The 26,550-nt window shown below is 42.3% G+C and overlaps 2 protein-coding genes across 9 annotated transcripts in view; one reads left to right on the top strand and one right to left on the bottom strand.

Annotated features, from left to right (window-relative positions):
- Window positions 1–682: 682 nt before the first annotated feature.
- Window positions 683–20,544, top strand: LOC131108146 (ubiquitin thioesterase Zranb1-like). Its single transcript, XM_058058964.2, has 10 exons — window positions 683–976; window positions 3,615–4,685; window positions 9,833–10,020; window positions 11,639–11,792; window positions 12,389–12,460; window positions 15,823–16,021; window positions 17,063–17,183; window positions 17,297–17,426; window positions 17,505–17,734; window positions 19,578–20,544. Exons 2-10 carry the CDS (start codon window positions 3,713–3,715, stop codon window positions 19,794–19,796), a joined length of 2,286 nt encoding a protein of 761 aa, XP_057914947.2. The 5' UTR covers window positions 683–976; window positions 3,615–3,712; the 3' UTR covers window positions 19,797–20,544.
- Window positions 19,568–26,550, bottom strand: part of ctbp2a (C-terminal binding protein 2a) — a 40,929-nt gene continuing 33,946 nt past the window's right edge. For 6 of the 8 annotated variants that reach the window (XM_058058349.2, XM_058058348.2, XM_058058351.2 and 3 more), the window contains 5 exons: window positions 25,901–26,115; window positions 25,673–25,803; window positions 25,467–25,594; window positions 25,262–25,379; window positions 19,568–22,233 (listed from right to left, as the gene is read on the bottom strand). In XM_058058349.2, the coding sequence (XP_057914332.2) occupies window positions 22,062–22,233; window positions 25,262–25,379; window positions 25,467–25,594; window positions 25,673–25,803; window positions 25,901–26,115 (764 nt within the window). In that variant the 3' untranslated portion in view covers window positions 19,568–22,061. Of the gene's footprint in view, window positions 22,234–22,583; window positions 22,665–25,261; window positions 25,380–25,466; window positions 25,595–25,672; window positions 25,804–25,900; window positions 26,116–26,550 lie in introns of all 8 variants that reach the window. The other 2 variants (XM_058058352.2, XM_058058347.2) reach the window with 1 other exon arrangement.

Below are 26,550 nucleotides of genomic sequence, written 5' to 3'. Positions count from 1 at the left end.
CACACACAAATGAGATAGGGGTGTCTAAATTGTGGCTAAAAGTGCCCCACGGTTTGAGACCTGGCCTACAGATAATTTTTCAGTATGTAGCCCTCAGTGGAAAAAGTTTGGACACCCCTGCACCTGAAAAAAAAGTATTTTTTTTACAATATTCCCTTTATATTGCCTAGTATTTCCCAAACATTTATTTATATATATATAGAAAACTGCCAGGTTGATATATTTATTGCATTATTTGTTAATCTCAGCCTGTATTTGCACACACTCTTAATGGGTATTCCGCTCGTAGGACTGACATTGAAGCCGAATGCATTACTGCAGGCTGCTTGCAGTATTTTTACGATGACATCATCCCTTTTGAGGCCATACCACGTGGTTAATTGCCACTGCTGCAAAACATATATCAATATACAGAAATACGGGCTAAATATCATAACTTGTACATTTATTTTTGTTTTTTAATCATCCCGGCTCGTCGATTGCAAAGCATAAGGAGTAAATTCACAACTGCAATTATTGTTATGATTACTGACGACATTGAAGTGTACTGTTTGCGCTGACATATCCCTTTAACGTGGACAATGAGGTACGTCGCTTCTGATTGGGTGAACGGAGAGGATGCACAGACGCCAGCCAATGACAATGCGCGGCAGATTCAGGTAGTAAATCCTGGTCCAGCCTCTAAATGTAACACGGCCCAGAGCTCTATACTTCTCTCCCCGCAGAGTGTTTTTAGCCCTGCCTCGCTGTGCCGCTGTAAAACCCCTTTTAGCTCGGAGCTGGGAGATCGAGAAAGGGATAAAAATGATTTAAAAGAGTCAAGAGCAAAACAGGGGGGCTTGTGGGGGGTGGAGGCTCTCGCCCTGTGGCTTGCATGGATCCCCCGCCATCCACCGAAGTCAATATGCGGCTAGTGTCGGCTAAGTGAGGGAAGCCCGGAGTGGGAGCTCCACGGCGAACGTGGCTGTGTCACAAGGTAAGGGCTTTTGTTATTTGTACTCAAACTGTTAACGTTTAACAAGCGAATCGCCAAACATAATCCAGCGACTGTCTAGCTTCTGTAATTACTCGTCTGGCAATCTGTCAAATCTCGTTTGTATTTGTAACGCAAATGACCCAACCTCGCGATGTTTGCGTTTGTGGGCAAAGTTTGCTAGCTTGTTGATGCGTTCACTGACGCGAAGCTCGTTGTGTACCTGATCGCGAACACGAAATGATTAACGCGTCACTTGTAAACCTGTAAAACAAGAACGTCGCACCTTTCACAAAAAGTAAAGTGGGCGAGGTTGTTGTGGTATTGGGATGTTGCCCCCACTCCTCCCCCACCCCAAAAAAAAAACAAAACAAGGCGCACACGGTGGGTTGTCGTGTCGCGCTAATGTGATGAATTTCTCGCCTTGTGAATGTTTTCAAGTTGGTGGCCTGATGTGTAAACATTCAGTTGTAGGCCAAGCTAGTGTATTGACTTTAAAAAAAAAAGACTGTCGTGCAGCATGCGGTTTGGATTATTCCCCTTTTATGCGGCTTTAATAGGCTTTGTGGTGAATTGAATTTCAGTGCATCAGTATAAGTGTCTTAGGCAGTCATGCGCCTTCCTGCTGGGTGTCTGCTTTCATGCACCCTTGTCTCTTGTTACCACCCTGGGTCCTGTGGGCCACTTCGGCCTGTTGTCTATAAATTGACTTTACTGTATGTGTTTATTACCAGTGTCAGGTTTTAATACTAGTCCGGACTGGGACTCTTCAGGCATTACAGTGTTCCAATTTGCTCAATTGCTTCCACATTAGGAGCAACTGTGGGAGTGTGTTACAGTAAGTCAGTTTTTATTGTGCAACTGGGCGTTAGCCCGTTTTTAATTTGTCATGTAAATGTAAACAGATTCAAAGTTTTATTATAAGGCAAGTACAAATAAAATGTGTGACATTTTAGCGTGCAGACCTCACAGCTTGGAGGCCCGAGTTCAATTCCACTCTCGGCTATCTCTGTGTGGAGTTTGCATGTTCTCCCCGTGCATGCGTGGGTTTTCTCAGGGTAACCCGGTTTCCTCCCACAAACATGCTAGTATGAATGTGAGTGTGAATGGTTGTTTGTCTATATGTGCCCTCTGATTGGCTGGCTGGCCACCAGTCCAGGGTGTACCCCGCCTCTCGCCTGAAGATAGCCGGGATAGGCTCCAGTACAAGATAAGCAGTAAAAAATGAATGAATGAATTATTAGAGCCCTCTAGACATGAAATAGCACCCCTATAGTTGCCTTTATACCTAAAATAGTAAATGTAAAAAAGATCTCTTGTTCTTGTCACACAATAAATGAAAATGGGGCTGCGCGGTGATTGAGTGGTTAGCACACAGGGCCCACAGCTTGGAGACCTGAGTTCAATTCCACTCTCGGCTATCTCTGTGTGGAGTTTGCATGTTCTCCCTGTGCATGCGTGGGTTTTCTCCGGGTACTCCGGTTTTCCTCCCACATTCCAAAAACATGCTAGGTTAATTAGTGACTCCCAAATTGTCCATAGGTATGAATGTGAGTGTGAATGGTTGTTTGTCTATATGTGCCCTGTGATTGGCTGGCCACCAGTCCAGGGTGTACCCCGCCTCTCGCCTGAAGATAGCCGGGATAGGCTCCAGTACAAGATAAGCGGTAAAAAAATGAATGAATGAATGAATTATTAGAGCCCTCTTGACATGAAATAGCACCCCTATAGTTGCCTTTATACCTAAAATAGTAAATGTAAAAAAGATCTCTTGTTCTTGTCACACAATAAATGAAAATGGGGCTGCGTGGTGATTGAGTGGTTAGCACACAGGGCCCACAGCTTGGAGACCTGAGTTCAATTCCACTCTCGGCTATCTCTGTGTGGAGTTTGCATGTTCTCCCTGTGCATGCGTGGGTTTTCTCCGGGTACTCCAGTTTTCCTCCCACATTCCAAAAACATGCTAGGTTAATTGGCGACTCCCAAATTGTCCATAGGTATGAATGTGAGTGTGAATGGTTGTTTGTCTATATGTGCCCTGTGATTGGCTGGCTGGCGACCAGTCCAGGGTGTACCCAGACTCTCGCCCAAAGACAGCTGGGATAGGCTCCAGCACCCCCGCGACCCTTGTGAGGAAAAGTGGTAGAAAATGAATGAATGAATGAATTTCCTGTGTTTATACGACTTTCTGGAGCGGCTTCTGTGTTTTTGAATCAACATTTGCAATCACAGTAATATACAAATGAAGTTGCATCTCCAGTGACACTATGTCAATCTTCAGGTGTCGTTGTTCTCTTGCGACTGAGGAGGCTACCAAGCTAAATAGTCAGGTGTTATTGTTTTTTTTACTGAGTTGACTCACAGAAAAATGCCGCACCCGAATTACCAGAATACCAGAATTGTATGCAAGTGACTCCGCCGAAGCATACATGCAATGTATAGTTCATGTGTTGGAGGGAAAGGGGTTGGATACAGTCTTCCAACCCCTAAGGCGTTGATAGTAACCGTGGAATGATTAATATTCCAACTACCAATAATGCTAAATGTAGCAGTTGCCTGCTGCAGCCGCATTTGGTAGTCAAGTTCAAAGGGGTTATTTTTAAAGCACTTACATAAAAAAACGTTGTGTCTTTTGTTCTAGTGCACCGTCTGCCGCGTGCTCTCCTGGAGAGTGGATCCCGCCGAGCTGAGAACCCCCTCTGAACGACGGCAGCGAGCCTCATCGGCGTCGGTGCGACGATGACCGAGCTGGTTGTCAAGTGGGCCTGTGAATACTGCACATACGAGAACTGGCCGTCAGCCATCAAGTGCACCATGTGCCGCGCTCAGAGGCCTAGCGGGGGTGCCATCATCACCGAGGAGCCCTTCAAGAGCACTCCGGCTCTGGATGCCAGCTTGCAGCAGTGGGACCCGCCGGGGCTAAGCAACAGCCCGTCCCAGGGGAGCTCGTCTTTGCTTATTTGCCCGGATTCCAGTGCGAGACCACGCGTTCGCGTTGCGGACACTCCCGAGATCAGTAGCAAGTGGTCTTGTCACATGTGCACGTACCTGAACTGGCCCCGTGCCATCCGTTGCACTCAGTGCCTGTGTCAAAGACAACAGGCTCAACAACAACAACAACAGCAACACACTAGCCATCAAGGACATCAGCAGCCACGCAGCCCCACAGAGGCACCCCAAACCTCAGGTTCTGGATGCCGTCCTACACCCTCATCCACCACCACGGACCCCTGTGAGGAATACAATGACCGTAATAGGCTCAACACACACGCACAACACTGGACCTGCACTGCCTGCACTTACGAGAACTGGTCAAAGGCCCCCAAGTGTGTGGTGTGCGACCACCCGTGGCCAAACAATAGCCTGCTAGCTGAACCCATTGAACTGGCGTCCGAGCCCGAGCGCCAGCAGCCATCTTCAAAATTTATCGAAGCGGACATGGGCAACAGACGGGGTGTCGGGTCCCCGGTGGGCGGCCAAGGAGTCGGATCCCCGGCGGTAGGTCTAGTCGGGGGTTGCAGCAGCAGCCAAAGGAGGTCTCCTCCGTCCTCCAAACGCGAGTCGGAGGTGACCATGGACTTTCAAAGGATCGAGGTGGCGTCGGGGGCCGGAATTGGGATTAAAGAGGAGTTGGAGGTGGATTACAAAAAACTCAAGCAGATTAAGAACAGGATGAGGAGAATGGATTGGCTGTTCGTCAACGCTTGTGTTGGTGAGTTGCACTCAACTTCCTGCCGTGTTGTACAGAGTAGCCAGAGTGTGGCTATGCTACTGCTATGTGGCAGTAAATTTCATTTTGAGTTCTACGGTTATCATCATCTTTCTCTTTATGTTCACTGCAATACAACCTTATGCTGCCTTATTTGGGCCTAAAGTCTTATAAAAGGCACAATCGTCCATGTTTATTGCAGATACAGTAGTTTTTACAATCTGGTTTATGTACTGTAGCTCAGTGCAGATAATTCGTGTTTGCGATGCAGACGCACTACTCTACCGTTTACCTTGAACTTCTCTGCTATCGGCGAGTGTAATGCTCGATAGTACAAGCAGCCAGTGTCCGGCCACCCACACTGTAGACTTGTGAGCGTGGAGTGGGAGGATAAACTTCCTTTTAGAAAATATAGATATTGTTTCCCCCGCCCGCCAAGACATTTTTTTTTTTTGTCAACCACAATCCAGTATTTCACATCATCAGCCTGGATCTACACCGTCTCACATACAAGTGATGGATGCTTTCAGGCCAAGGGGATTTCAAGTCGAAAAGGAGGTCATAGCCCAATTGTGTTGCGGACAATCTGTCACATTAGTTTGTCCTCTGTTGCTAGGGAGGTTACCGTGACACATGCATCCTAGCTCCCTTGTCGTGCCGGATAACTCGGCTTCCAGCAGGACCTGCCGCCTTTAAAAATAGAGTGACAAGTAGAGCCGTTGTCAAAAATATATACGTCTTGAGCAACAGCGATGACTTTCAAGCTACGTTATTGACCACCTGACGTCGACATTCCATCACTCATAAGTGACAGGAGACAAGTCGTCGCTTAAGTTTATGATTATGTTATTTTGTTAAGACATACGGTTTACTGTGTCCCATCTAATTATTAAACCCATGTTTTTTAAAAAAAAGATTCTTATGCTCTACCGAACCTTCTACAGCAGGGGTCTCAAACTCAATTTACCTGGGGGTCACTGGAGCTAGGGTCTGGGCAAGGCTGGGCCGCATCAGGTTTTCCAAAAAAAAAAAAAAAAATGCATTTATTAAAAACAAAAAAAATTAAAAAACTTCCAATTCTCTACAATAAAAGCTCTGATAAAACATTCCACTCTTCTCAAATATCTTGATTTTTATTTTTCTGCACAAAATAAGATGAAAAATAAATAAACAAATCAAGAATAAAGAAAATCAATCAATCAGTAATAAATAAATATAATAATAATAATAATAATAATAATAATAATAATAAAACGACAAATAATAAAAACTTAAGAAACCACATATAGTTGGTGGGTAAACAAATTATTTTTTTCCAGATTAAAATGAACAAAGCATTATTAGAGCCCTGTAGACATGACAAAACACAACATTTATACTCTCTTTTTATTTACAACATATTGCGCAACTGCAGGGTCTTGAGACACATGCTAACTCGCAAACTTAGAGAGCTAGCGACCTTAAACGGTAGCCTTCAAGTTATTTCCTTTCAACTTAAATAGCCCAAAACTTACCACTTCCACACGGATAGGGAGGATAACTATTAACAGTTGTTTAACTTTTAACATGAACATGAATCAAATGTAATAATTTTTTCTGGGTACATGATACCATACAGCATCCATATCAAACTTGCGCGGGCCGCACTAAACATTAAACTTTCATATCAAGGCGGGGGGCCTCAAACTAGTGTCCTGCGGGCCACATTTGGCCCGCGGGCCGCGTGTTTGAGACCCCTGTTCTACAGTGTTGTAAATGATGTTCTGATTTGAGTTTTTTTTTAGATAATTTTAAGGTTCTGCTGCTGTGTATTGCATTTATAGTAATTTTTATTATAATTGGGTAATGCAGTTGCAATTGGAAATTCAAGTACGGGGAAAATATTAATTATTCCAAGACTGTTTTTTCGTTTTTTTTTTCAGCTAAAATAATGAATAACTATAAATTGTAAGGATGTTTTTCTCTTGCAAGTCGCTTGCCAGGGCGGCAAAGATGTTTGTGTGAGAGAACACAGTGGGTGACGCATCCTGGAAAACATCATATCCTCAACAACATATCCTCCTCCAAGCCTTTCTCTGAGCTACATTCCCTAGCTTTAATCTCCTGAAAAGTATGCGGTGATATAATGGCATACATATTCACAATCATTCAAACAAACCACTCAGTCTATTATTTATTTACTGTACGTGATACTAGGGCTGCAACTAACCATTAGTTTCATTGTCGTTTTGATTAATTGAGTAGTTTGTTAGACCGTAGACCAGGGGTAGGCAACCCACGGCTCTTTATCCTCCCTGTTGGCTCATTTGGTCATGACAAAAGAAAAAAAATATTCATGGAATTATTCATTCATTCATTTTCTATTGCTTTTTCATCATGAGTGTCGCGGGGGTGCTGGAGCCTATCCCAGCTGTCTTCGGGCGAGAGGCGGGGTACACCCTGGACTGGTGGCCAGCCAATCACAGGGCACATATAGACAAACAACCATTCACATTCATACCTATGGACAATTAGGAGTTGCTAATTAACCTAGCATGTTTTTGGAATGTGGGAAGAAACCGGAGTACCCGGAGAAAACCCGCACATGCACGGGGAGAACATGCAAACTCCACACAGAGATGGCCGAGGGTGGAATTGATAGGCTGTGAGGTCTGCGTGCTAACCACTCGACCGCCGTGCAGCCGAGTCTGATATCAGTATAGTTACATTTTTACACCAAAAAATAAAAATTCAGCATTAATTGTTGCAGCTCAGATAATAGTCTGGAATTGCGAAATGTCAAATATGTCGGAACCCCGGTCATGTCCATTCGGGATGTAGTGTAACATTATGTCAAGCAAAGTCAGTCACAGATGTGTTGTCTGAAGGCTGGCAGCGGGGGCCACAGGCGCGCCCACACCATGGCGGTGTTTTTTTTTTTATGTGAAGTGGTTGTGATCCTCTCCTATCTCACTGCAATGCTTTTGTGTAGATTCTATCTCTCTTTCTCTCTCTCTCTCCATCCATCGCTTGCAGCACTAGCCAGCTCCACATGACACGGCGAGTCCTCCACCCACTTTACTTCTCTCCCCACACACACACAAATGCTTTTGTGCAGCCAGGCGTTGTCGTGTTATGTGTGTGTGTGTGTGTGTGTGTGGTCCTTTTGACATGAGTAAAAAAAGCTCTGTCAAACATGCACATAGGATGCTACATGTGTATCACGGTAGATGCTGTCTATCATTATCATTCATTCACGGGAACGTAAATTACATTTGTGGCATCACCTAAAGCAGGGGTCTCAAACTCAATTTACCGGGGAGCCACTGGAGTTAGGGTCTGGGCCAGGCTGGGGCCACTGGAACTAGGGTCTGGGCGAGGCTGGGCCGCATCAGGTTTTCCAAAAAAAACAAAAAAACAACGCATTTATTAAAAACAGAAAAATATACAAACTTTTTCAGTGCTTTGGTTCTGATTTTCTACAATAAAAGCTCTGATAAAACATTCCACTGTTCTCAAATATCTTAATTTTTATTTTTCTGCACAAAATAAGATGAAAAATAAATAAATCAAGAATAAAGAAAATCAATCAGTAATAAATAAATATAATAATAATAAAACTGCAAATAATAAAAACTTAAGAAACCACATATAGTTGGTGGGTAGACAAATTATTTTTTTCAGATTAAAATGAACAAAGCATTATTAGAGCTCTGTAGACATGACAAAACACGACTATAGTCACATTTATACACTTTTTATTTACAACATATTGCGCAACTGCAGGGTCGCGAGACACATGCTAACTCGCAAACTAGAGAGCTAGCGACCTAAACGGTAGCCTTCAAGTTATTTCCTTTCAACTTAAATAGCCAAAATCTTACCACTTCCACACGGATAGGGAGGATAACTATTAACAGTTATGTAACCTTTAACATGAACATGAATCAAACGTAATAATTTTTTCTGGGTACATGATACCATACAGCATCCATATCAAACTTGCGCGGGCCGCACTAACATTAAACTTTTATATCAAGGCGGGGGCCACTGGAACTAGAATCTGGGTGAGGCTGGGCCGCATCAGGTTTAAAAAAAAACAAAACAGAATGACAGAAAATGCAAAACAAGCGAGCTCGCTAGCTCTCGTGTATGGGCGGGGCAAAAATCGTGTCAATTGTGTACAATAAAGCGCAGCTTTAAGGCTGTTATTTCTGGGTACATGAAACCATACGGCATCCATATCAAACTCTTGTGGGCCGCACTAAACATTAAACTTTGGGCAGCATTTGGCCCACGGGCCGCGAGTTTGAGACCCCTGCCCTTACAAGTTGTGTTCAAAATGCTTGGGAGATAACGGAATACAGATGTCCTCGATCATTAGACAGATTTTTTTCCGTTATGCCTCGCCAGCCAATGCATTCATGACCCTTAAATCCCGCCTGTACCCCTGCAAAGACATTGTGTTTGGTGGCGGCAATGTTTTTTTTTTATTGTTTACGTTTTACACACATGTTTGTTATTCCCCTGTGGTGGTGATTCGACTAAAACACTGAAGTTGCAGTGGGTGTTTTGTAGTGCATTGAGCTGTGGGAGAAATTTCAAGTCAGTCTGATTCACTTTGTCGAAATATACGTATATATATGTCAAAAAAATCAGTAGGGGTGCATGTTTCACTTTCACCCTTTTTGTGTGAAGCGTTTCAGGAGTAATTAGCTTACAAACCCCATGCTGTGTCCTCGTTTTTTATCACATGACTGCAGATTTGTGTACCTAATGAAGTGGCCAGTGAGTATACCGTATATCTGAGCCAGTCACTTTCTCTTTTATTCAACTAATAATGCAAAAGCACAGCAATGTAAAGCGGGCACATGCGTTTTTATACTGAAGTGCAGTCATCGAAGTCACTCTCACTGCGAGCGTGGATGCTCTATAAATTATAGAGGCAACATAAAGCTGGGCGTTATTCCCCTGGTCTTTAAAGTAATGGAAGTGGTCCAGATGTTGGAGCTGCCACAGCCACATTGCAATCTCTGTTTTAGTTTTAGTTTGGTTGAACACGGTCCTCAGACATGGTTGGAGAAACATGCAGGAGAAACATTCACTAATTTGTCAGCGACATTTAAGCTAGGCCCCAAAAGACAATTGTTTCCTGTCGTCTGTCAACCAAGGTGTGGTGGAGGGTGACCTGGCAGCTGTGGAGATCTACAAAACATCAGGAGGCGACATCGCCAGGCAGCTGACGTCCGACGAGGTGCACCTGTTGAATCGCCCGTCTGCGTTCGACGTGGGCTTCACGCTGGTTCACCTCGCCATCCGCTTCCAGAGACAGGACATGCTGGCGGTGCTGCTCACCGAGGTGAGTCAAGAAGGCCAACGCTATGCTTGTGTGTGTGTGTGTGTGTGTGTGTGTGGTGGGTTTGAGCCTGAGGCGCACAGAAGCTTTGCTTCCTGACGGCACCGTTATCCGAGATTATCTGTAGGCGCACACCTCGCCTCCCATGGCCCACTTTTCCGTCTCCGAGTCAGTGAGGCGTCGGAGCATGCCTCTGAATATTCCTGAACATTTATTGCATGCTGTCATTTAGACTCCCAAGAAGGCTGGGAAATTATGTCGCAGCCTTTTATTTCATCATTCTAATGATCATAATTGTCCATTTCAAACTTTTAATTAACAGCCAAGCAGGGTCGCCACACTTCAGCGGCTGCTTTATTAGTAAGATATTCCCAGCTAATGATATCCACTACAAAAGCTGTGGAAAAACTTCAACAATGATAATGCAATAATAAATTAGGACAACTTAACATTATCTACTGTACTGTGTGTACAGTAGATCTACAGTATTCCTTACTGGCTGGCGACCAGTCCACCCAAAGTCACCTGGGATAGGCTCCAGCATACCCCCACAACCTTAATGAGGACAAGCAGCATAACTAATGAATGAATGGATGATCTATGAGACCAAATATGAATGAATATGAATATGAATAATTTGTTTTAGTCATCTTGTTTTTTTGTCAGGGGGGGGAAAAGGTTGCTGTTGAAAACTAGGAAAAATTATTCAACACTGGTTTAGCAAAGCATGCTTATTTTAGTTCATTTTATTTTAGTTCAGTTTAGTTTAATTTAGTTTAGTTTAGTTTAGTTTAGTTTAGTTTAGTTTAGTTTAGTTTAGTTTAGTTTAGTTTAGTTTAGTTTAGTTTAGTTTAGTTTAGTTAAGTTTATTTTAGTTTAGTTAAGTTTATTTTAGTTTAGTTAAGTTTATTTTAGTCTATTTTAGTTTAGTTTAGTTAAGTTAAGTTTATTTTAGTTAAGTGTAGTTAAGTGTAGTTTAGTTTAGTTTAGTTTATTTTAGTCTATTTTAGTTTAGTTTAGTCTAGTTTAGTTTAGTCTAGTTTAGTTTAGTTTAGTTAAGTTTATTTAGTCTATTTTATTTTAGTTTAGTTTAGTTAAGTTAAGTTTATTTTAGTCTAGTTTAGTTTAGTTAAGTTTATTTTAGTTAAGTGTAGTTTAGTTTAGTTTAGTCTATTTTAGTTTAGTTTAGTTTAGTTTATTTTAGTTTATTTTAGTGTAGTTAAGTTTATTTTAGTTTAGTTAAGTTTATTTTAGTTTAGTTTAGTTAAGTTTATTTTATTTTAGTTAAGTTTATTTTAGTCTATTTTAGTTTAGTTAAGTTAAGTTTATTTTAGTTAAGTGTAGTTAAGTTTAGTTTATTTTAGTCTATTTTGGTTTATTTTAGTCTATTTTAGTTTAGTTTAGTTAAGTTTATTTTATTTTAGTTTATTTTATTTTAGTTAAGTTTATTTTAGTCTATTTTAGTTTAGTTTAGTTTAGTTCAATTAAGTTTCGTTAAGTTTAGTTTAGTTTATTTTAGTTAAGTTTAGTTTAGTTTAGTTTATTTTAGTTAAGTTTATTTTTAGTTTTTTTTTTTTACAAAAATATAAAAAAATGACACCCCCCCTCATTTCCCCTGCAGGTGTCCCAACAGGCCGCCAAGTGCATCCCGGCTATGGTGTGTCCCGAGTTGACGGAGCAGATCCGCCGCGAAGTGGCCGCCTCCCTCCATCAGCGCAAAGGAGACTTCACCTGCTACTTCCTCACCGACCTGGTGACCTTCACACTGCCTGCAGGTCAGTGCAGCAAGAAGCTAGCTAAAACAACAACATGCTATTCGAATGTGAGGTCAAGACAAGGACGTTGTGCATTTTCTGCCTCTCTTCATCACTTCTGGCCTGTTAAGAAGCCGTCTTACATTTCCAGCTGACTGTCTGGAGCATTGTTCTTGTAGAATGTACCAGAACAACGAAAGAAGAACGCTATACTTTGGGGTTTTGTCATGTCTCCTTTTCAAATTGTCCCAACTCGCAGCGTCTGGTTTAGTCTGCTAGCCCGAGCCAAGGATGGGTTGTGCAGCGTGTTGCAGGACAATAACGACCTTGGCTTCAGGCCACGGCAGAGAGCCGCTCTGTTCGGTCGCACACAGTCAATGCATTCATTTCTTTTTAGAGGAAGAATTAGCTACTGTGTTGACAAGAGCCCGGAGCATTCACAGAAAGCCAGCGGTTATTGTGGAGAGAACAAAAACATGATGGCTTGACTTGGAATGAGCATGAGCATAAGCATCGCTAGTTGGCGTTGCTAGTGTGAAAAAATTGTGCAACTCTTCAAATAGCATCAAGAAAAATATCTGTCAATAAGATCTTTTTTTTTTTTTTTGGGCTTTCAGACATTGAGGACCTGCCACCAGCGGTTCAGGAAAAACTCTTTGATGAGGTTCTGGACCGAGATGTGCAAAAAGGTAAAACATTTACATTAAGTGTATTGTAGCATTGAGTGACATGTTTCTTTTTTGATAGACGGTTGGTCGATCAGTCAGTCGCTCTCTCTTTGTTGTCTTGAAATGGCTCATGGCACGATGGAGGGATGATCTGCTCAGTATTTTCAGTTGAGCAGGACAGTGATAGTAATCTGCCACTGATACTATGGAAATTCAATGTCTATATATATATAGAATATGTAATATAGAGTAATGTGTACAATCAACACGCAGCCATTATCGTCTTAATAGCCGGTAAAACTAGTGAACATGTCCAAGGAGTGAATATTTAGTGTCACCACATCCTCTTGGGCATGGAATTGACCAAAGTTGCAGTTGCAGTTGCATTTGAACCTCCAATTAAAGCCTGTGCTTGTTTGTGTCACAAAACATGACATCATTACTGACATCTAGTGGCCAGTATAGAACACTACACATCATCCCAGCATGTTTGAATGCATCTATAATTGTATTTGAATTAATTTTGCCATTTATATAGTTGAAAATGCTTAATTTAGACAAAAAGATAATATTTGTAATATTAATTTATATTAATATTTATAATTATTTTTAATAATTTATATCAAGATTAATTTATAATATTAATATATTTGCTTAAATATGCGTATTTTTGACAACCGTGAAACAGCACGATTTTAGAATGAAGTTCTGAAAGTTTTTGCATGATACTGTATTTGGATTATTACTCTGAGGGAGGGAAACCGGTTCCAAGATGATGGTGGTCTGCCCACCCTGACACACACACACACACACACACACACACACACACACACACACACACACACACACACGCACAATTCTTACCTATCCTCTTGGTCATGGAATTGACCAAAGTTGCAGTTGCAGTTGCATTTGAACCTCCAATTAAAGCCTGTGCTTGTTTGTGTCACAGAACATGACATCATTACTGACATCTAGTGGCCAGTATAGAACACTACACATCATCCCAGCATGTTTGAATGCATCTATAATTGTATTTGAATTAATTTAGCCATTTATATAGTTGAAAATGCTTAATTTAGACAAAAAGATAATATTTGTAATATTAATTTATATTAATATTTATAATTATTTTTAATAATTTATATCAAGATTAATTTATAATATTAATATATTTGCTTAAATATGCGTATTTTTGACAACCGTGAAACAGCACGATTTTAGAATGAAGTTATGAAAGTTTTTGGATGATACTGTATTTGGATTATTACTCTGAGGGAGGGAAACCGGTTCCAAGATGATGGTGGGCTGCCCACCCTGACACACACACACACACACACACACACACACACACACTCATCCTTCAATGCAAAGCATGCCAAGTATTTGCAGCGGTTTATGACTTCCCTTCTTGCCAAAACTCCTCAGTCCTCCCGACGGTCTCCCCCCTTCAGCCAAATTGGGCTTGGGAGCGGTTTTACCTTCAACACTTAAAACACGAACACACATAGAAGACATTGCTTTAATGCAGCACCTTATTTGACATGCGTCCTGCAGACTTTGGCTTCTTTAGATGATCTAAAGATCACATCAGACCTCAATTTTGGCAGAAACACAATTTGGACAGAAAACAGCACTGCCCCCCCCCACATTTTAGATTAATGGATTAGTTTTAAATCTGATCATGTGACCACGTAAACCGCTCGCAGACTGTCGGCACTTTGCAGGACAAATTTACCCCCCCATGCTCTCCACTCCCCGGACCACCTTCGGTGCTTAGTAGCCATGTCATGGAGAGCTGATGCACCAAACAGCCTTGTTAGCAGTCTTGTTAGCTTGTTGTCGCTATGACGCACTCAGAAAGGTCAGCTATTAAATAAATACACGCCAGACACAAGCAGATGAACACAATGTTCTTGCTGTCTTCCTACAAGGTCACATGTTCCGCCCCCGTTACAGCCCCCCCCCCCCCCCCCCCCGTGTGGCCTGCGTGCTAACGAGTCAAACTTTATTTTTTATTATTTTTTTATGCTTAAGTTAATTTCATATTTTTTTATTATTTTAACAATTTTATTTGTCTTTTTTTTTTACACTTTTGTTCAAGTTGGTTTTATATACAATATATTTTATATTATATTGGTGATGATATGGTTTTATCTAAACCATATCTATTGTACATAAAAATATATATTTCATCTATTTACTTTATTTTTATATGTTATACTTTTAAGTCAAACCAGGCAGAAGGGATTTTTTTAAAATTAAAATTAAAATTAAAATTAAAATTAAAATTAAAATTAAAATTAAAATTAAAATTAAAATTAAAATTAAAATTAAAATTAAAATTAAATCACAATTAAAATTAAATAAATGTAAAAATAAATTTCAAATTAAATAAATGTAAAATAAAATTTCAAATTTTATTTAAATTACACTTTTAAATCTTTCAAATCATGAGTACATAAATACATCCAAAGTGCATTTTAGAAAAAATGTATTATGACATTATATCTAGGAAAGGAGGAAACGTGATCATCATGATAAAAGACCACAAAATGACATATTTGACTTGTAACTGTGCAGTAAACATATAGCAAAGGGGAAGATAATTAAAATATTGCTTTAATGGACTTCAAAATAAGTCAGACATCGGCCTTATATTTCATATTTTCAAGGAATTTTTTTTACTTACTGTCTGTGATCCAAGCAGAATTGCTCCGCGTCCCACCTTTTGGGTCCTAACCCACCAGGTGAGAACCACTGATTTAGAATATCGCCTGTGTGAATAGTTTGGTACCTAGACCTTTTCCTCAAAGTATCCACCCCCCACGATGAAAGGATACACATTCAGCAAATAGAGACAAATATAATAATATAATATATTATTATTATATAATAAGTTCGAGAGAGAAATAGTTCCGAAAGAGAATCCACTTCCTGTTCTGCTGACTGCAGCCAGAGCTTGCTTGTGCGTCGGGGGAATATGGTCCTATGGTACAGATCGCCATGGCAACAACATCACTTGGAGGCCCCGGGATTCTCTGTTTTGATGAAAATCAATCGATATACGTCCTGACCTTTTACACTCAGCTTTCTGCTTTCCCCCTTTAATCTACCACTATTTATATATACTATATATAACTATTCATATATATATATATATATATATATATATATATATATATATATATATATATATATATATATATATATATATATATATATATATATATATATATATATATATATATATATACGAGTTGTATTTTGGTCTGGTGGTCATTAACACCTCTCAAATGCCATCACCTGCCTCGGTGCCACACACACAAACACGCCACAGCATCAAACCGCCTCACCTTTCCTCTCCTTCCTGTTTTTTGTAGAACTTGAAGAAGAATCTCCCATCATCAACTGGTCCTTGGAGCTGGGGACCAGGCTGGACAGCCGGCTCTACGCCCTGTGGAACCGCACGGCCGGGGACTGCCTGCTGGACTCGGTGCTGCAGGCCACGTGGGGCATCTACGACAAGGACTCGGTCCTGCGCAAGACGCTGCACGACAGCCTGCACGACTGCTCTCACTGGTGAGTGTTGATGGCGGCGAACGTCGAGACACGAGATTAGACTCCGGTAATTTTTTTTTTCCCAGTTTCCAGTAGCTCCAATGTAGGTACGTTTCAGGAAAATAACAGTTTCTGACTAGAAAAGGGATAAAATGGCTGAAATATCTAAACTATACCAACGTAAACAACTCAAAATTTGGTTGTTTTACATCAAAATAAGTAGCCAATCACAGGGCACATATAGACAAACAACCATTCACACTCACATTCATACCTATGGACAATTTGGAGTCACCGATTAACCTAAGTTGAAATATTAAAGAAGTTGCCATAAAGTTGTAATATAATGATAAACCAAATTACAGTAGCTTTAGTAATGTTAAATATTAAAGAAATACTATGGGAACAAAGTCCAAATATTACAAGAAGAACATGTAGTATGAAGATTCATTCATTCATTTTCTGCCGCTTACGGGGGTCGCGGAGGGTGCCGGAGCCTATCCCAGCTGTCTTCGGGGCGAGAGGCGGGGTACACCCTGGACTGGTGGCCGGCCAATCACAGGGAACATATAGACAAACAACCATTCACACTCACATTCATACCTATGGACAATTTGGAGTCATGCTAATTAACCTAGCATGTTTTTGGAATGTGGGAGGAAACCCGAGTACCTGTAAAAAAAAAAAAAAAAAAAAAAAAAAACACGCATGCACGGGGGAGAACATGCTAACTCCACACAGAGATGGCCGAGAGTGGAATCGAACCCGCGTCTGCGCGCTAACCACACGGCCGCGGTGCAGCCCTGGAATGTTACTGTTAAATGTTATTAGTGCAGAGTTGCATCATCACCATTGTGCCTGTCAAGCAAAAAAAAAAAAAAATGAATACTTTGTTGTGATTGGACGTTAGGGATCATAAAAAGATGTAAATACGTGAATGAGTCAACGTTGGCGCCGCTGTAGCTGGCGTGAAGGCACCCTTGGTGGCGCCCTCAAGGGCACTTCCTCTACAAGAACAGCTGAAACCAAAGCGGACTCTCATATCATTGTGTGTGTGTGCAGGTTCTACACCCGCTGGAAGGAGTGGGAATCCTGGTATTCCCAAAGTTTCGGTCTGCACTTTTCCCTCCGGGAGGAGCAGTGGCAGGAAGACTGGGCGTTCATCCTCTCGCTGGCAAGTCAGGTACGCTAATGTTAAAAAAAAAAAAAAGCGTCTCTCATCATGAACAGTGACGTAAACGTAAAAAACCTTTCCAAGCGCTTCCTCTTTTTGAAGTCATTCCGTGTCCTCCACAGCCAGGATCCAGCCTGGAGCAGACGCACATCTTTGTCCTTGCACACATCCTTCGTAGGCCCATCATCGTCTACGGAGTCAAGTATTACAAAAGTTTCCGTGGGGAAACACTCGGGTACACCCGCTTTCAAGGTGAGCGCCCCCCCCCCTCCTTTTATTGTGTTGAACCAACCCCAAAATGGACGGGGCCCCTTTTCCTCGTACCTCCAGGGGTGTACCTGCCCCTCCTGTGGGAGCAGAGCTTCTGCTGGAAGAGTCCCATCGCCCTGGGCTACACGCGCGGGCACTTCTCGGCGCTGGTGGCCATGGAGAACGACGGCTTCGACAATCGCGGCGCGGGCGCCAACCTCAACACGGACGACGACGTCACCGTCACCTTCCTGCCGCTCGTCGACAGCGAGAGGAAGCTGCTCCACATCCACTTCCTGTCGGCGCAGGAGGTAGGGACGACGTCTCGCTTTGTGCACTTTGACTTACTAACACTGCGACTTACACTTACACTTAGTACTGCAGTACAGTAAGTGCATACACTTCCTGCACGTACTGGAAAACTAAGTGTACAAGTCTTAAGTATAGAAGTGTGTAAGTGAGCGCATTCACCCACAGTATACTTACAGTATGTACTTCAAATGCAAAGAATGCAAGTGTGTAAGTGAGCGCATTCACCCACAGTATACTTACAGTATGTACTTCAAATGCAAAGAATGCAAGTGTGTAAGGGTGCAAGTCCATGCACTAACAGTATGTACTCAAAATGCAAAGTATGCAAGTGTGTAAGCGTTTAAGTGCATGCACTTACAGTATGTACTCAAAATAGGTACATCTGCAGGTATGTAGGTGTACTCAATTACAGTATAGTACTCCAAAGTCGAAGTATAGAAGTGTGTAAGTACGTGCACTCACTTACAGTATGTACTCAAAACTCAAGTGTGTAAGTGCGTTCACTTACAAGATGTACTCAAAGTCTGTAAGTGTACAGTACAGTATGTACTCAAAATGCTAAGTGTCAGCATTCACTTCCGGTATGTACTGAAAAACTCAAGTGTGTATAAGTGTACTCACAGTATAGTACTCAAGCCTAAGTGTGTAAGTGTACAAGTGCACATTCACTTACAGTATGTAATCAAAATGATAAGTGTGTAAGTACAAAGTACTCAAAAGTCGAAGTATAGAAGTATGTAAGTGTACTCACTTACAGTATAGTACTCAAAAGTCGAAGTATAGAAGTGTGTAAGGACGTGCACTCACTTACAGTATGTACTCAAAACTTAAGTGTGTAAGTGGACTCACTTACAGTATAGTACTCAAGTATGGAAGTCTGTAAGTATAGTAAGTGTACAGTACAGTATGTACTCAAAATGCTAAGTGTCAGCATTCACTTCCGGTATGTACTGAAAAACTCAAGTGTGTATAAGTGTACTCACAGTATAGTACTCAAGCCTAAGTGTGTAAGTGTACAAGTGCACATTCACTTACAGTATGTAATCAAAATGATAAGTGTGTAAGTACAAAGTACTCAAAAGTCCAAGTATAGAAGTATGTGAGTAAGTGTACTCACTTACAGTATAGTACTCAAAAGTCGAAGTATAGAAGTGTGTAAGTACGTGCACTCACTTACAGTATGTACTCAAAACGTAAGTGTGTAAGTGGACTCACTTACAGTATAGTACTCAAGTATGGAAGTCTGTAAGTATAGTAAGTGTACAGTACAGTATGTACTCAAAATACTAAGTGTCAGCATTCACTTCCGGTATGTACTGAAACACTTAAGTGTGTATAAGTGTGTAAGTACAGAAGTGTGTAAGTGTAACCACTTACATTATAATACTCAAAAGTCCAAGTATAGAAGTGTGTGAGTAAGTGCATTCGCTTCCAGTATGCACTTAAAATAAGTGCCAGTAGGGAAATACATAAGTGTACAAGTGCACATTTACTTACAGTATGTAGTCAAAATAAGTGTATAAGTACAGATGTGTGTAAATGTATTCACTTACATTATTGTACTCAAAAGTCCCAAGTATAGAAGTATGTGAGTAAGTGCATTCACTTCCAGTGTGCACTTAAAATAAGTGTCAGTGTGGAAGTGTGTATAAGTGCACATTCGCTTCCAGTATGTACTCACAGTGTAAGTATGTAAGTGCATCACCTCCAGCATGAGCTCTAATAAGTGTGTAAGTGCATTTGCTTAGGGCATGTACTGAAAGTGCTAAGTGTAGTAAGTATAGAAGAGGCATAGTCTGCCAGCGGCGCCCTCTGATGGCCATTTTGTTGTCTTTCCTCCAGATGGGCAACGAGGAGCAACAGGAGAAGCTGCTGAGGGAGTGGCTGGACTGCTGCGTGACGGACGGCGGCGTCCTGGTGGCGCTCCAGAAAAGCTCCCGCCGCCGCAACCACCCGCTGGTCACGCAGATGGTGGAGAAGTGGCTGGACGGCTACCGCCAGATCAGACCTTGCGCCTCGCTGTCTGACGGCGAGGAAGAGGACGACGACGACGATGAGTGACGTCCCTCCTTTTTTTTTTTTTTTTTTTTTCTTCCCCCCTCTCTTTTTATTTCCCCCCCGACACGGACAAACTAGTGACTGCCTTCCGGGAGAGGACACGCTCACGTGACACCTTGCAAAAAAAAAATGTGCAGTTATTAAAGGTTTACAAAATGAAAATTCAACCTTTTCGATGAGTTTTTCACATGTATAAAATGAGATCATCTTTTCAGAGTAGATGTACAAATGCATGTTTAAAAAGTATATCATGAAATATACCAGCATTGATGTGTTCAGTAAACGCACTGACAAAAAAAAAAAAAAAAAAGCACATTTCCAAATTTTTTTTTTTCCCTTTTGGACGAAGCCATTATTGTTTGGAAACGGTTGTTTTCTTCTACTAAATGACTTTAAAGCACTGCACATGAATGATGTTTCTATTTTATTGCTTGAATAAGCTCTAATATGAAGCTCTTGGAAAAAAGGGAGACTTTCCCTTTAATTCAGAAGTGAACTCACTAGATTGCGTTCGGATTTTTTTTTTTCTGGTCGCAGACCAGAAATATTGAGAAGTTGCTTGTTTCTTTTTTTCTCTTAAATTTATTCAACATATTTATTGTTTGTATTGGAGCTCCTTTCTGTATATTTTTCTGCTGCTTTTTTTTTTTCTTGACAGTTGAGTGAATCTCCACAAAGAAACGCTGCGAGGAAAGAAGCAACCGTCGGTGAAAAGTTTACTCGTATTATTTTTTTTTTTTTTTTTTTTTTTAGTACCTCAAGCCTACAACCTGGTGCTTTTCTTTCCGTTTTTGTCAAGAGGGGGTGTGGGGGTGTTTGAGGCACATTTTCATGTTCTCCTACAGTCACCCGTTTTTTTTTTTGTGTGGAAAAAACATATTTTCATTCAACACATAAAAACCAAAGCAGATGGAACATTTGAAACACGTCTATGTTGTTTGTTTTTTTTTGTTGCTGTTGTTTTGCTGTGAATATTTGGTTTGTTTTGCCATCTCGTAGCATAGCGTCCCTTCATTTAAAGTTTTTCATGTTACCCGTTTGTTGCTTTGTATTTATGCAATTGTTTTTTTTTTTTTTTTTCGTTTGGGACGAAGGCATCACATTACTACACTATACGTACACGTACACAAAAAACAAAGACAACAACAATAAAACATTTTTCAATGGCTAAACCGTTCATGATTTTCCTGTTTTCTTTCAGGGACGTGACATTTTCACGTTGGAAAGAGAAATTTTCTCATTAGGTCTATTTTAGGCGGATTCAGACCCCCTAAATAATTGTTGTTTTTTTTGACAAATTTCATATAACGGCAAAAGCAGGCTAATACTAGCCTACTACTACTATCACTAGTAGTAGTAATAATCAGAAGAAGAATAATGATAGTAATATTGGGCTAATTAATATAATGATTATATCATATTATCATTATCAATATGTATATATATAAATATATATAATTATCATTGTCCACTGGACAGAAACATAATGCCTTTATAAAGTGAATCATGTTCAGTGTTTAACAACAAAAAGAAATCCACAAAGTATTTCAATGATCAATCAGGACAGCATCTTGTTTTATTTGTTGTTGGTTTTTTTCAGCTGCACTTGAGTGCTGTATTTACGGTATGGTCACTTTGCTGTACGAGAAACAACACAAAAAGCTAAAAAAAAAAAAAAAAAAAGTGCTAGGATTTCAAGAAACTAGGAGATGATGAGAACATTTAACAATCAATCAAACTGCACTCAAAACCCGGAACATTAACACATTCTGACAACAACAAAAAACAACGCAGGATCCAAAAAAATAAAAATAAAAATGAATATTTGAGTTTTTAAAAACGGGTTTGAACATGTAACGTATCGTCCAACAATTCAGGTCATTTCAATTGAATTGAATGCATTGACGCATCCTTCCGCTAGAGGGAGACACAGCAGCTAAAACACGTAACATTAGAACATTAGCAGAAAACAAACACAACATTGAGAAAGAAGAAGACAAAAAAACGACACTTTGACATGTTTGTCGATGAAAAGAAGAAGGGGGGCCCGGCGGGGGGGGGGGTGTTGGGGGGTCTAGTGGCTCCTCGCAGAACTTCCTGGCAGTCCACGGAGACAGGTCAGAAGGAGGGATTTGACAGTCCCCGTCTGCGGATGTCCTCCATTGTCCCCAAGAGGGCGACATGTTGCCCAGCAAGGAGGGGGGGGCGGCGGGTTTGGGGGGGTTGGGGCAGGCGTCCATGCTGGTGGGCTTCTGAGCTGCTCAGTCCTCAAGGCTCGCTCATGTGCTCTCTGGTGGGGTCGCCGTGCTTGGAGGGCTGGTTGGGGGAGGCGTGGTTACCCGGGGGCAGAGGGTGGACTATGGGCGCTCCCCTGGGCAGCAAGCCCTCCATGGGGCTGGGGATCCCACCGGGGGTGACGCCCAGCACGCCGGGAGGGAACCTGCGGAGATGCAGCAAGGGGGGACTCATCAGGGACTGGACGCGTGAGGCCAAAATATTAGGGACACATCTCCATTGTGGGTGCTTGAGGGGTGTCGTCTTAAAGGGACGGTTGACCCAAAAACACAACGGTACCTCGCTAACTTATTTGATATGTTGGAGGTACCACCATGTGGACAAAAGTATCGGGACACACCCCCTTTCATCAATCATTGAGCATTGAGTTGTCGGGTGTCCCAATACTTGTGTGTATCGGCTTGGGGTTAGCAGGGAAAGGTCGGAGACAAAACCGGTGAAAGTGAAGGACAGTACACGTCATCATCATCATCATCATCATCATCATGGAATTACCTGCGTGAGAGGAATTAGGAATATAATTTGTCCTGCATCCCCCCCGTTGCTATGGCCTGTACCATGGTTTGGTTCACTCGGCTGTGTGAGAGAAGCAGTTCAGTTTGGACAGAATGGATAGTGGAACACACTTCAGTTCCGTGGCCATTTTCTTTCCCGCTGGGAATAATGTGGAGTCAATTCATCAGTTCCGGGGTCAAACCGTGGCCGTCGTAAAACCTTTACTGACCGGAAAGGTGATGTTTTGAATCACAAATTCATACGCACTCAAACAAAAAACCCAAACCCTAAGTAACTGTTAACCAACGCTAACAGCGCAACCAACCTTAGCATAGTCCTAACCCCAAGTGTAACCCTAAACACACTCTAACCCAAACCCGAGTGTAACGGTAATCCTAACCCTTAACTCTACTCTAACCCCAACCCTATTCTACCTCTAGCCCTAACTCTAACCCCTAACCCCTAACCCAAACCTACTCTAACCCAAACCCTTAACCCTACTCTAACCCTATCCCTAACCCCACTCTAACTCTAGCCTTAACCCTACCCTAACCCAAACGCTACTGTAACTGTAACCCTAACCCTAACCCCAAGCCCACTAACCCTACTGTAACTGTAACACTAACCCCCTAACCCACACTAAACCCCAACCCCACTCTAACCCAAACCCTTAACCCCACTCTAACTCTAGTCTTAACCCTACCCTAACCCAAACGCTACTATAACTGTAACTGTAACACTAACCCTAACCCCAACCCTAACCCACACTAAACCCCAACCCCACTCTAACCCAAACCCTTAACCCTACTCTAACCCTATCCCTAACCCCACTCTAACTCTAGCCTTAACCCTACCCTAACCCAAACGCTACTGTCACTGTAACCCTAATCCCAACTCTAACCCCAACCCCGCTCTAACCAAAACCTACTGTAACCCAAACCCTTAACCCTACTCTAACCCTATCCCTAACCCCACTCTAACTCTCGCCTTAACCCTACCCTAACCCAAACGCTACTGTAATTGTAACCCTAACCCTAACCCCAAGCCCACTAACCCTACTGTAACTGTAACACTAACCCCCTAACCCACACTAAACCCCAACCCCACTCTAACCCAAACCCTTAACCCCACTCTAACTCTAGTCTTAACCCTACCCTAACCCAAACGCTACTATAACTGTAACTGTAACACTAACCCCAACCCTAACCCTAACCCACACTAAACCCCAACCCCACTCTAACCCAAACCCTTAACCCTACTCTAACCCTATCCCTAACCCCACTCTAACTCTTGCCTTAACCCTACCCTAACCCAAACGCTACTGTCACTGTAACCCTAACCCTAACCCTAACCCCAAGCCCACTAACCCTACTGTAACTGTAACACTAACCCCCTAACCCACACTAAACCCCAACCCCACTCTAACCCAAACCCTTAACCCCACTCTAACTCTAGTCTTAACCCTACCCTAACCCAAACGCTACTATAACTGTAACTGTAACACTAACCCTAACCCCAACCCTAACCCTAACCCACACTAAACCCCAACCCCACTCTAACCCAAACCCTTAACCCTACTCTAACCCTATCCCTAACCCCACTCTAACTCTTGCCTTAACCCTACCCTAACCCAAACGCTACTGTCACTGTAACCCTAATCCCAACTCTAACCCCAACCCCGCTCTAACCCAAACCTACTGTAACCCAAACCCTTAACCCTACTCTAACCCTATCCCTAACCCCACTCTAACTCTCGCCTTAACCCTACCCTAACCCAAACGCTACTGTAACTGTAACACTAACCCTAACCCTAACCCCATGCCCACTAACCCTACTGTAACTGTGACACTAACCCTAACCCACACTAAACCCCAACCCCACTCTAACACAAACGCTACTGCCACTGTAACCCTAACCCCACTCTAACCCCAACCCTACTCTAACCCAAACCCTAAACACTGACCCTACTGTAACTGTAACACTAACCCTAACCCACAGTAAGCCTTAACCCTACTCTAACCCAAACCTACTTTAACCCTAACCCTACTCTAGCACAAACCCAAATCTACTCTAACCCTACCCTAACCCGAACAATAATCCTATTATAATTGTCAGTCTAACCCAATCCCACTCTAAAACCGAACCCTACTCTAACCCTAACGCTACTCTAACTGTCACATTAACCCCAACCCAAATCTACTCTAACCCAAATCCTTAACCCTACTCTAACCCCACTCTAATTTGAGCCTTAACCCTACCCTAACGCTACTGTGACTGTAACCCTAACCCTACTCTAATCCCAACTCTATTGTAACTTTAACCCTAAGCCCACTTTAACCCCAACCCTACTCTAACCCAAACCCTAAACCCTACTCTAACCCCAACACAAACCCTATTGTAACTCTATTCTAGCCCTAACCTTATTCTTACCCAAACCCTAATGAAACTGTAACCCAAACCTACCCCAACACTAACCCTAATGTAACTGTAATCCTAACCCAAGCCTAACCCTACTCTAACCCAACCCCAATAGTAAATGTAACCCTAAGCGTAACCCCAACCTTTACCCAATGTCCACCCCTAACCAAACCAACCCATCACACCATCAACTTTGTAGACTCCGTGTTGGAGCGTCTCATTTACATTCACGTTTACATCCAAACATGTCGTCTTCACACCTGTAGGCGGCGCCGTTGATCTCAGGGTGAGGCTGCGGCTGCTCCATCACTCCCCAGGGCGCCGAGGTGACGAAGAACTCTTTGTTGACGCAGTTTCGGAGACTGTCCGGGATGCGGCCTAAATCGCGGTTGGGTGGGGAGGGGACGCACGGTGGTGAGCGGGAGGGAGGAGTTTGCGTTTGCACACGCTCGGTTGACGTCCTACCTGTGATGGCTCGACGTATTTCCGTGGCAGCCGCCTCACGCATCTCCAGCGACGCCTGCTCGCTGTACCAGGCGGTGTGCGGCGTGCAGATTAAGTTGGGGGCGTCCTTTAGAGGACCTTGAGAGAAGCTAGAAAAAAAGTGTATATTATGTAAATAAATAAGTTAAGTTAAGAGATACGATGTATTGAGAAGCTGTGAAGGTCACCTGAAAGGTTCCGTCTCATGGACGTCCAAAGCAGCTCCACGTATCCTTCCTTCTTTGAGGGCCTGCGCCAAGGCTTTCTCGTCCACCAGGCCTCCTCGCGCCGCATTGACCAGGAATGCTCCTTGACGCATCTACAAAACATCACCACAAGGTTTGGAAAAAATGAAACCTCAACATCAGCGCCACACCACTTGCAGTTCCTCCAAATGTCCACCAGGGCGGCCTGACCTGCTTGATGGTGAAGTCGTTGATGAGGTGGTGGTTGTGTTCGTTCAGGTTGCAGTGCAGAGACACGCAGTCGCTCTGGTAAAGGAGGTCCTGCAGCGTGTAGACCCGCTGGACCCCCAGCGAGCGCTCCAGGCCGTCCTGGAGGTAAGGGTCGTAGAAGATCACGTTGAAGCCGAACGCCTTGGCCCGCATCGCCACCGCCTGGCCTGCACGACCTGAAGGAGTGCAAGTGCATGCACTTAACAGTATGTACTCAAAATAAGTGTACGTTTGCAAGGTGTGTAAGTGTACTCACTTACAGAATAGTACTCAAAAATCAAAGTATAGAATTGTGTAAGTACATGCACTCACTGACAGTATGTACTAAAAAAGTGTCTAAGTGCGTTTGCTTACAAGATGTACTCAAAATCTGTAAGTATAGTTAAGTGTAAAGTACAGTATGTACTTAAAATGCTAAGTGTCAGCATTCACTATCGATATGTACTGAAAAACTTAAGTGTGTATAATTGTACTCACAGCGTAGTACTCAAGCCTAAGTGTGTACAAGTGCACATTCACTTACAGTATGTAGTCAAAATGATAAGTGTGTAAGTACAGAGTACTCAAAAGTCCAAGTATAGAAGTATGTGAGTAAGTATACACACTTACAG

This window comes from Doryrhamphus excisus, linkage group LG20 (assembly GCF_037039965.1).
Source record: "Doryrhamphus excisus strain RoL-2023G ecotype Guam linkage group LG20, RoL_Dexc_Guam_v1.1, whole genome shotgun sequence".
NCBI classification, from domain to species: domain Eukaryota; kingdom Metazoa; phylum Chordata; class Actinopteri; order Syngnathiformes; family Syngnathidae; genus Doryrhamphus; species Doryrhamphus excisus.
The sequence above is the reverse complement of the archived record's forward strand: the minus strand, read 5'-3'. Positions and strand labels throughout refer to the sequence as shown.